Source organism: Sciurus vulgaris (genome assembly GCF_902686455.1).
Source record: "Sciurus vulgaris genome assembly, chromosome: 5".
NCBI classification, from domain to species: domain Eukaryota; kingdom Metazoa; phylum Chordata; class Mammalia; order Rodentia; family Sciuridae; genus Sciurus; species Sciurus vulgaris.
Genome location: NC_136465.1, coordinates 170,763,460 through 170,774,611, shown reverse-complemented (window position 1 = coordinate 170,774,611; position 11,152 = coordinate 170,763,460). Strand labels below are relative to the sequence as shown.

Sequence of the window (11,152 nt, the reverse complement as noted above, 5' to 3'; positions counted from 1 at the left end):
CCCACGCAGCCCTCCCTCCGGCAGGTGAGGCGTCCCAGTGGCAGACGTGGCAGGACTCGCCCTGGCCCGTTCTCCCTGTTGAGCCCACAGGGTTTGGGGAGCGTGGGAGTAGCTGGCCGGTGCTTAGGTGGCCCTGGTCCCTGAAGCCCTGCGGGGGCTCCCACAGGCACAAAAAGGGGTGAGCGAGGAGGACGGGGGCTCCAGGAGCGAATGCCCGCAGGCTGGGCTGTTGGGAGACGGGCCTGGGGAGGCTTGAGGTGAGCCTGGGAGGTGACCAGCACCGCCTCGTGGAGGACCAGCTAGGCAACCAGGAGCCTCTGCAGGTTGCTGGGGGAGGAGGGAGCCATCCTGTCTGTCTCCCTCCTTCCTTTGTGTGTGAATCCATTGGCTCCAACGCTGCCAGCTCAGAGAGGGGTCGGGCTGACTGTTCAGCGCCTGGGAAAACCTGAAATGCCCAGGCCTCAGTTTTTCCTTCTGTAAAGTGGAGCCTCGCAGAGACTCTACCTGCAGGTTGTGGAGAGGCCGCGGCGAGGTCTGCTTGGGGACAGCCCATCTCTGGCTGCCTCGGTTTCCCTCCTCCCCTCCTGGTCTCTCAGCCTGATGTCCCCGCCTCCCCCTCTGGAGACACCCCTGGTGTCTCCCAGCTGCCTGCTGCTAGGATGGTCTTTCTAGAAATCTTTAAAAAAAGAGTCTCCCTGGGGGTGGCGGGGGGCAGAGAGGGGGGCCCTTTGGAGCCCTTGGCTGATTATCATGGAAACCAGGCCCCCAGTGCAGAAGCAGGGGCGGGATCCAGTATGGCAGGGTCAGCTGCTGGAGGGGCCCCGCCGGGCGGGAGACAGGAGCAGGACACCGAGGCCCCTTGTTCTCCTGGGCAAGCTGGCCTCTTCGGGTCCTGGGCACTGTTTGGACGCTGAGCTGCAGCTGGAGGGCCTAGGGTCTCCCTCTGAAGCCTGGATGCCCCTGGGGCTCGTTCCGCGGAGCCCTGGGGACTTGAGGCCGGGAGGGTGGGGTGTTTTCAGCCCCAGCAGAGGAACAGGCTGTAGGGTGCCAGCCACCCTGGAACAGATCCAGGCAGAGCACCCAGCCCGGCTGGTCCAGTGCACTTGGCTGTGGGCGGGTCTGTTTCAACCCACCCTTTGGCCTGGGCTTTGTCAAGGTCCATTTACACATGAGCAGAGGCCCTCGTAGAGGAGAGGCGGAGCTGGCTTGTCTAAGGCTGGTGGCTCTTCCTGCACCTGTGACTCTCCAGGTCTCCAGCTGGTGACGGACCACTTGTCCTTCCGGGAGGGACTCCCTCCATCTCTGGCCAGCCTGCGCGTCCCTGGAGGGGGCTCTTGAAGATGGGGAGAGTTGAGGGTGGGGAGGGGGCTGCTGGCAGAACTGAGAGGCCCCAGTTCCTGACCGTGCCCTGTATGGTGGCCAGAGGGTTTGGGGTGGGTCTTCCCCTCACCACCACCATGGGGCAGGAAATCTCGTCACTCAGAGCCAAACACTCTGCTTGTTTCCTTCTGGAAAAGAGCCGTAGTCTAAGTGTAAAAGTGCCAGGGCAGGAGAGTTGGAAAGCCAGGTGGATTTGGCTTGTGGGATGCTGCAAAAATGGCCCCTGCAGAAAGGCCAGCCACCCGCCCGCCCGCCCGCCAACTGCAGCCAACGAGAAAGGCCACGGCTCAGTTATCTGCGCTCTGTGAACCCCAGGCGAGCGGCCCAGCGGCGGGAGCAGATGATTCACGCTGCAGAGGAACCGGAACGTGTAACCAGCTAGGGAAGCAATTCATTCCCACTCAGATCCAGAAGGAGCAGGAATCTTAATAAATGCAATTCCATTCAAATGAACAAATATTTTAAAACACGAAGTTATTTAATCTACTGTTGAATGATAATCACTGTCTTTAACTGAACTCACCACACGCCGGGCGGTTTTCTCTGAGCTCTGCAGTGATGTGCGCTCACACTCATGCCCGCTCCGTTCACAGGTGAGGGGCCGAGGCTGAGAGGGAAGTCACAGGAGCTGAGCAGGGTCACCTGCCAGGTGACAGGCAGGTTCCATTTAACTTTCAAAGGGTGGTCCTGGGCCTGCAGTGCCCATGAGAACCGGCCAGAAAGGTACATAATTAGGCCGCTCTCCACACCTGCTGAACCCCAGGCTCCGCACGCTCTCCAGCACCTCGGATGCCCAGCTGAGGACGGCTGCCAGGGCTCCAGGGGGCCTGAAGAGAGCAGGCGTTGCTCACGTGGTGGGTGAGCTGCGCAGCCTGGGGTTTTGAATCACATGTGGGCATCAGGGATTCTGAGCTGCAAAACAGCCGGTAATTGCATCTCTGAGAAGCCGGAGCAAGGTTGTGCTCAGAAAGACATTTGAGACAACCGGATTTATGGCCATGTAAAGCTGGAAGCAATCTAAGTGTCCAGCAACAGGGGATTGGAGAGAAAAACTCTGACTCACCGATAAGATGACTGCTGTGCAGTTTGGGGAAGAATTTATCACATGGGACAATGAAAGCAACAGCTTCTGGCTCGCCCAGGACTTTCTCAGTATTAGCACTAGAAGTCCTGATTCCCGGAACCGCCTGGGTCCTGAGGGAACGGGGAGTCACCTCGGTGTAATGGGTGACAGTCCTGCATGGTAGGTGCTTCTCTTCTCCCTTCTTGCTGGGCAAGTGGAAGCACAGTGCAGTGGCAGCATGGTAATTCCTCTTCCTTTGAAGTTAGGTGACCTTGCGGCATGCTTTGACCAATGACAGGTGAGTGGAAGTGACTGTCACATCCAGACAGAGCTCCTACCAGCCCATGCCAGGAGGGCACTTCTGCAACCTGGGTCCCTGAGTCGCTGTGTGAAGCTGAGACCCACACTGGGCATACAAGACGCAACCCCTGGTGTGTGTAAGCCACTGGGATCTGGGGCTGTTTGTCACTGCAGCATTCCCTAACCTGCCCTCACTGGTCAGAAAAGTTATGTGTGCTGGAAGTGTTCTGAAAGGCTTGCCCCCACGTGGAGGGACTCCCCCTCCCCCTCCCCCTCCCCTCCTTCTCTTTGCCTTGTCCAGTTTTCTGCAATGGACATGTCTTTGCAGCAAGGCAGGCTCGCTCTGGGCTCTTACTATTCAACAAAGACCCCTCGAGGGAGGGAGACAGAGAAGAGCTCTAGCCTGGGAGGATCAAAGGCCTAGAAAGGTCAGAGCCAACCCTCAGCTTCCGCCTGAGACTCTGCTCGTTGCTGGGTGCCATCGTGATCAGATGCCACTGCAGCCTGTGACTCTGGGCAAGTCCCAACCCCATGTGCCTGCATGTTCTCCTCTGTGGCCACTGTGAGGGTGGGGCATGGAGTGTGTTGGATGCACGGTGGCCCCTCTGCGTGTCGGGTGACCCAGGACCTGCTCCTGAACACATGGGAGCTTCAGTTTCCTCCGGGGGAAAGGAGGAGGGCCAGGGTGTTCTTGGACGGGGCTGGAGGTCCTCATGGGGAAGCAGAGGTGGAGAAGTGGGGGGCTGAACTGTGGAGACTGCTGCAGACCCAGAGCTCAGCCCAGACTTCAAGGCTGGTGACCAAGGCCAATGGCCAGCACTTAGGGTGGGACAGAAGCAGGCGCAGAGTCTCCTGTGGAGGAGGCAAGCGCTGGGGTGGGCACAGCTGCTTTTCAGAGACCTCGGGTCTTGGAGGGCCCCTGGTGGCTGGGGTGATCAGGGAGGGCTTCCTGTAGGAGGAGGCCTTCGGCGAGAAGCCTGGACTCCCCCTCCCCACGTCAAGAGCCTAGTTGTCACAGCTAGCGAATGTCTGCTGAGGGCACGTGTAGTCGGCCTGCCAGGACCTTCTGAGTCCACACCGTGCCTCCGGGAGGACGGGCTCACAGAGGAGGAGAGGCTAGTGGAGTTGGGCGGGACTGGAACTGGGTTGTTCAGTGCGGATGGCTGCCCTTCGTCCCACGAGGGAAGCCGCACCTCCTTGCTGGGCTCTCGGGGATGTGTCCAGCCTCCAGGGTGCCCAGATGTCCCTGCAGCCTCGGTTTGCTCCTGTTTTCCCAGCATGCCCTCTAAGCCAGCACAGGAACACTCGAGGGTCCCACTTTGGACAAGGAGCTTGTGGCCCCCCACATCTAGATAGGTTCCAGACCCAGTGGCCTTGTTTCCCAGCTGGTGCCTGCCCTCTGGCTCGGCCCCGGTGAGCGTGGGGGCTGCTTTCTGGGGCGGGGCCGTTGCACCTGCTTTGGCGACTGCAGGGCACGGTGGCAGAGGCCCTGGCGTGACCAGTGCTCTGGTCGGACATGTTGATGCTGGGCAGGGCGGGTGGGCATGGGGTTTGGGTCAGATCTGGAACATGGGGTCAGCTCCAGACTCACAGAGAAAGCTGGGCACGCTGGCACACGCCTGTGATCCTAGGGGATGGGGAGGCTGAGACAGGGGGATCGTGAGTTCAAAGCCAGCCTCGGCAACTTAGTGAGGCCCTAAGCAACTCAGCAACACCCTGCTTCTAAATAAAACAAACAAACAAACAAACAAACAAATAGGGCTGGGGATGTGGCTCAGTGGTGAGGCGTCCCTGGGTTCAATCCCAGGACAAAAAAAAGAGCATTCGCAGAGAAAAGAAAGGAAGACCCCTGAGGTTAAGCATCTCCGCTGGGGGCAGAGCAGCAGGGGCCACGTGACCTCCCTCCTGACCTGGCTCCAGCAGTCCCTGCGCTGCCCTCTGAGAGCGGAGAGACCGGCGGGAGGGCTGGCCTGCTCTGCCTCTTCCCTGGTAGTCTCGCCTGCGGGACCGTGGCCACCATGGGGAGCCCTGGCAGCTGGAGCTGAGGTCCCAGAGTGGCGTGTCTGGCCCAGGGCTGCAGGGCGGGTGCCCGGGAAGCTGGGATCTGAACCAGGTCTGCGGGGAGAAGGGAGCAGGCAGGAGAGGCCAGAGGAGGCCGAGGAGGAGGCCGAGGTGCGGGGAGGCTTGCTCCACCTGTGCCCCGCCTGGCTGACCCAGGGTGACATCTCCTCCTGCTCCCCAAGCCCGCCCTGTACCAGGATGTCCAGGGACTGGAGGCCAGGAGCCGCTGTCCTCTGCTGCCCTCAGGCTGCCCCTGTCCGGCCACCACCTGCCCCTCACTTGCCCCCTTCAGCCCCTGTGCCCTCCTCCCATGGAGCTCCGTCCCCAGGAGTGGCTCGCAGGGCAGCCCAGATGTCTAAGATGGCGGGGTGGCCGGTCAGCTTCCCTCTTCATTTTATCTCTTTTTGCTCAAGAGCAGAGTTTACTCAGGTGGGAAGGAAGAGCGGGACTCTCGCAGGGGAGAGGGCACCTGCTGGCGGGCTGCCACCCACTCCTGCCCCGCCAGGTCTGACTGCTGCTCCAGGCCTGAGTTCAAGGGTCCCTCATGTCCCCCTCCTGCCCCAAGGGGAGGGGCCTCGCCCTCTGTGTGGTCTCTGGCCTGCCTGCTCCGAGGCACCCCTGTCCCTCCGAAGCCCGGCATAGGGCCTGAGAAATGGCGCCGGAAGAGCAGGTCCTCCTGGGACCCAGCTTGTCCCCCGAGGATGCTCCGGCAGAGGAGGCGTGCTTGGCTTCTGGAAGGAGACCTGGAGGGAGCTGTGCTTCCGGACAAGAGGGGGCCGGGATGGATCCTCCCTGGTAAACGAGGGTCCGGAGAGGGTCGGTCACAAGTCAAGATCACGCAGCAATTTGGGGCAGTGCAGGGCGTGGACCTGGATGGGTCTCGCTCTCCTCCTGCCGCTCTGGGTGAGGCCTGGTGGGGCTGGGCCGGGCCAGTGTGGTGCTCCTCCCGTCATCAGGAAGAGGGACTGCAGTGCCCTGTGGCAGGAGGCCTGTCTCGATTCTTTGATGCTCACTCTGGGCGAGCCCCTGGGGAACGCCTGAGTCATCGCTGAGCCGGCAAACATATTTAGCTCCTTTCATCGTCCCTAATAAATCAATTTCTCCAGGTCTCTCACACCTGCTTCCGACTGGGCTGCCTGTCCCCTGACAGCCGGGGGCAGGGCCCCGCTGCCAGCTCCGGGTAGCAGGCCTCCATGTGGACAGAGGCTCCCCAGGCGCCTGGCAGCGGTCCGCGGCTTCCCAGAGCCCCCCGCCCTGCCCTCCTCCCAGCGCACCGGAGCCAACTCTTCCCCTCTTGCCCGAATGGCCTCCATTCAGCAGTCACGTTACTGGTCACCCCAGGCCACGCTTCCTGGGCAGAGCTGGTCCTGGGGGGTGGGGGTCGCAGCATCGTGCACGCAGCTCAGCCCCACCAGGACCCGCCTCCCTCTGCCCTGCGCCCTCTTGGCCCCTGGGGCTTGTGTTTGGCCCAAGGGTGTCCGAGAAATACCTCGCCATGTCCCGCGCCCTCCAGGCCCCGCAGGCTGGAGGGTCCGGCCTCCCCTGGGTTCACCTTTCATGGTGCCTCTTCCGGAAAGCCCTCCTGGGTCTCCTCCCTCGCTGCCCCGTGACTCGCCTGTCCCCCTGGTGACCTTGCCTGCTTGTCTCTGTGTGGTAGCCTGTGCATACATGGTCTGCCTGTGACGATGTGGTGCAAGCAGGTGACAAGCCCCCCGTGGCTGCCCCCTGTGGCTGCCAACATGTCCTAGGGTCTGGCTGCACGGGGTCCTTCCTAGTTTATAGACGGGGGTTCGGAGCCCAGGGCAGAGGTGGGCTTGAAGCCAGCCCTGGGTGGCGTGACAGCTGCCCCGGGGCAGCCAGTGGCTCTGTGACAGACGCCTGCTCACCTGCACCTGCTCTCACTGCTCCTAGCCATCCCAGGGCACAGACGTCTCCAGCGAAGGCTCGCGTCTCGGAACTCGCCGGGACCAACCCCTCAGGAGCAGAACCACATCCAGACAGGCGGGCGGCTGTTGCGGGGGACCCCAACCCGACAGCGCGAGAGTCGGGGTCTCCCGATTCCAGGCAGGCAGGGGTCGTCCAGTGGGAGGGGCCTGGTGGGAATGCACGAGCCCTCAAGCGCTAGGAGACCAGGCGCCTCCCAGTCAGGCCAGGCCCTGGCTCTGCTGGACGGAGGCCTGCCTGTCCCTGCCAGGGGCTGGGCTTCCAGGCTGGGCGCGCTCATCCACGTGTGGTGGGAGCCCCCTGCTGCCCAGAGCGAGAAGTGGCAGTGGGTCAGGAAGGTGGGCAGAGCCCCACCGGGAGGAGGCGCTGAGGGGGCCTGGGCCCGGGCCCCTGAGAGGCGCTGCGGCCCTGCCAGCCCCTGCCTGCGCCCCTGCCCTGGCAGCACCTCGCCGTCCCTGTGCCTCCAGACGCCTGCGCTTGCTGATGCTGAAGCCGAGAGGGCCTTTATCAGCTAACTGCAGCCAACCCCACAGTTATGAGGCACCTACTGTGTGCCAGGCACTTGGCGTGAGCAATCAGACCCATTGGGAGCTCACGGTCCTGCAGGAGGCAGACATGAGGTGAGCTCGCTGCAATTCCAGGTCCAGCTACCAGCAAGCTGGCACCTCCTCAGAGAAGCCTCCCCTGGTTGCCCCTCTGCCCAGGCACAGCCCTCACAGCACCCCATGCTCCCCTCTGCAACAGCGCAGTCCACCTGGGCTGGGACTGTGGTTCGCAGCTGTCACTTCTGTAAACTTCTGCTTATTTTGAAGGCAAGGGCTTCGTTCTGTCGTCTGGGTCCTGGGCTCTGTGTGGGGACCCTGGCACATAGTAGCTGCTCAGTAAGTACAGGCAGAAGGAAGGGGCATGTGCGGGTGAGTTGACCAGCTTAGCTCCGCAAGTCGTCAAGGAGGCCCGTGGGAGGTTGGGAGTGGGTTAAGGTGTGGGGGGACCTTGGCGTCCTAAACCTCCTGGGGTCTGCCAAGAGCCCTAGGAGTCAGGACCCAGGTGGGGGGACTTGGTTTTGTTCCGCCACTGCCTGGCACAATACGTGGCCCCCAGGTCAGGGCTCTCTGAGGGTCCAGAGGATGAAGCACAGACCCCGCTTCACAGCGGCTCCTTGAGGGGCCACTGAGCCCGGACCCCAGACACAGGGAGGCAGACCATGGACGGTCCCTCAAGGCAGCGGCTCTGCCTGTCTGTGGGTGATGCTGCCCGGGCACCTCAGGACCAGCCCAGCCTGCCCTGCCCTGCCCAGGGGAGCCCAGCCCCTGGGGACTTCTGTCCAGCCCGTAGCCCCAGTGTCCTGAGGATGAGGTTCCAGGACTATCTCAATGCCCATGTTTCCCTGTTTGGGAAAGGGACAAAGGCAAAGGGTGGGGTCAGGAGTGGCAGAGATGGTCAAGGAAGGACAGAGCCCACAGGAGCTGGATGATGACTTTATTCTCTCTCCTGAGTGAAGTTGGAATAGCCTCTCTCCTGGCCCCTCGCCACTGGGAGAAGCGAAGGACCAGAGAGGGGCGGGAATAGAACAAGGTCACACAGCCCACGTGTGCTGGAGGCAGGAGAGGACCTTGACCCCGGCCCCCAGGTCGGTGCTCCTTCCACGACCCCCTGCGGCCCTGCCCCTGGCCTAATGGGGCAGCAGAGGGTTGGGCTCAGAGGCCATGGGTCTGTGGAAGTCCTCAAATGTCCTGCAGACGCCCCCAGGTGCAATTTGGCTATCAGGTGCTTGCCACCTCCAGAGACAGAGATCTCGCCACCTCCCCGGTGGCCTCCCTGCCCTGACCCCTGGGAAGCGCGCCCGTGGGCGGGGGGCCGGAGGAGGAGGGCTGCCTGCCCACAGGCTCCTCTGGGGAACCCGCCTGCTCTGCTCGCCCACTGGCCATGGGCGAAGGCAACCCCGCTTCCTGCTGCCCTGCCAGGGCCTCTCCCTCCGGGCTCTGCCGTGCCTGAGGGGGTGAGCAGAGCTGAGAGGATTGTTCTGGAATCCTGCTCCCTGGGGACAGAGCTGCCTGCCACGCGGGGACTGCTGGGCCACCCCTCACCACCATGGCCGCACTGGCCGGGGTCCCGCAGGGCGAGGCTCTGCCTCTCCAAGCATGGACCTGCGTAGGTCACTCAGGCTGGGCTGCCGCCTCCAGGCAGCCCTCCCGGAGACCAAGCCCACAAAGCAGCGTCCTAGCAGCGCAGTCCTGCCGGAGTCCTGTCTGTCCCCTGCCATCATTTCCTGGTTCTTCTCCCCAGGTGGAACCCCTGGGGCGGAGCCCCTGCTCTCCAGCAGCCAGGACTGTCACCAGCTCAGCAAACCAGAGCCACCAGCCCCGCTGCACGCTGGGCACAGCTAGCAGGCCAGGACGCTTCCAAACAGCTTGGTTTCCAGGCACCAGGGAAGGGCCTGGCAGGGCTCAGGGTGCAGGGAGTCGGTGGTGGAGTCTGGCTGAGGTCTGGGCTCTGGCCGGGCGCTCCCAGCACCTCGGGGGGTCCTGTGTGTGGGTCTGAGCTGGGTGTGCTGAGCTCGATCTGGAGATGGGGTCTGGCTGAGAGAGCAGGAGGAGGGGACCAGCCAGTGCAGGAAGCGCCCAAGGTCTCACGGCCCTCCTGAGGGTCGCCAGCTAAGGGCTGGGGGTGAGGGCAGGGCTGTCCGGGAGGGGACGGGGCCTGGGCTGCAGCTGGCCTCTCTGCCGTTCTCCCGACACTTGCCGCAGTGGGCCTGGGCCAGGGTGGAGGGCTGTGTGCCCTGGCCCTCGCTGCTGGACTCTGTCCCCTGGGTCCTGCCCACCCTCCTGGCTCTGCCTCCCCTCGACAGTCAATCCGAGGTGAGGGGGCGGGTCTGTGGCCTGGAATGGGCACACTGGGGGAGCACGAGTGTCCAGTACCACAGGTCACAGGGACCCGGGATGCTCCGCCCCAGCGCCACCTCCCAGGACGCTCACTGCTTGCTGGCGATCTTCTTCTTCCGAGCGGAGAGCAGGTCATAGAAGGGGACGCGGGTGATGCTGGCCCTGGAGGGAGAGTAGCAGAGAAGATTCTGGAGCTGTGGGCAGGGGTGCAGGGCTCCCAGGGAGGTGCTGGCTGGCCCTGCTGCCAAGCCCGGGTGGCCCAGAAGGACCAGCTGGGAGGGTCCAGCCCCACTGGCCTTGCCCAGCATCCCACAGGCAGGCCGGTGGGTCAGGAGCAGAGTCCTGGCCCCGAGCGGAGCCAGGGTGGAGCTGGTAGACCCGCATGCTGGGTCTGGCTCTGCCCCATGGGCCGTGTGACCCTGGACAAGTTCCTGTCCTCTCGGGGCCTCCGTTTTTCCATCTGTGAAGTGGAAATGAGCGTGCTGGCTGGCAGCTCACCAGCCAGTTCAAGGTCTGAGTCCCAGGTGACCAGGGACACAGGTGATGGCTCCTGTGCTCTTGGTGGACAGGTCTTGCCCTTGCTAACGTCTTCCACAGGCCCAGAGGCAGGCCCGGGGCACTCTTGGCACAGGTGCCCCTTCCCTGCCTCTCTCCTCAGCCAGTGGCCCCGAGGGCTTCTCTCACTGTGACCACAGCATCCTATCCTGGCCCTGCTGATGGCTCTCCTCACCTGGGCACACCCCTCTCTTTACTAGTCTGTGGCTCCCTAGTGTCCCTAGAAGAAACCAAAGCTGTCACCATGGCGACAGTGCCTTGACACCTGATGCTGCAGTTCCCACTGCTCAGCCCCCACGAGGCTCGGCCTCACCTGGACTCTGGGATGTGGTCCTGGAAGGCCATGCACTGACCCGTCCACATGGGTCCTTGTTGGGAAGCCTGTCCCTCCACCTCCACCAGGGCCGGGGGTGCAGGCGGGGTCACCCCCAAGGGTGGGTGCTGGACAGTGCTCTCCGTGCAACACTCTGTCCTCCCACCAAGTCCAAGGCCCCTCCCGTGTCCCAGGGCCTGGCATGGTACCAGGCTCTGCAGGCAATGCCCAGGGACAGGGTGGGAGGGCCTGGCGGGTGGCAGCAGGAGCGAGGCCTCAGAGCTATCCCTCTCACACTCCGCGCAGGAGGACCCCCGAGAAGCAGGGGCTGCTGGGGGCCACAGGCGGCGGCCGCCTACCGGATGGCCTGGATCCACTGGTCGCGCTCCTCGGCGCTGGCGGCCGAGATGCGGTAGGAGTCGTGCCGGCCTTCCACCACCTTGCCCTCGCCGTCCGTCTTACAGGCCTTGATCTTCTGGCCCCGGCAGCTGGGGTTGTACAGCTCCAGGCAGAACTGGGGGGAGGCCGGGTGAGGGCGGGGGTCCCGCTCTCCGGAGGCTCAGGGCTGTGGCCGGCGCTCCAACAAGCAGCCGGAGACCCCCACGCGCACCCGCCACCCCCAGCAGCTTCCTGTGTCAGGCGCAGGGACAGGGG

General features: G+C 63.5%; 1 protein-coding gene across 6 annotated transcripts in view; it reads right to left on the bottom strand.

Moving 5' to 3' along the window:
- Positions 1-9,696: 9,696 nt before the first annotated feature.
- Positions 9,697-11,152, bottom strand: part of CYTH4 (cytohesin 4) — an 18,492-nt gene continuing 17,036 nt past the window's right edge. For 5 of the 6 annotated variants that reach the window (XM_079141691.1, XM_079141687.1, XM_079141688.1 and 2 more), the window contains 2 exons: positions 10,858-11,012; positions 9,697-9,792 (listed from right to left, as the gene is read on the bottom strand). In XM_079141691.1, the coding sequence (XP_078997817.1) occupies positions 9,720-9,792; positions 10,858-11,012 (228 nt within the window). In that variant the 3' untranslated portion in view covers positions 9,697-9,719. The other variant, XM_079141689.1, reaches the window with a different exon arrangement.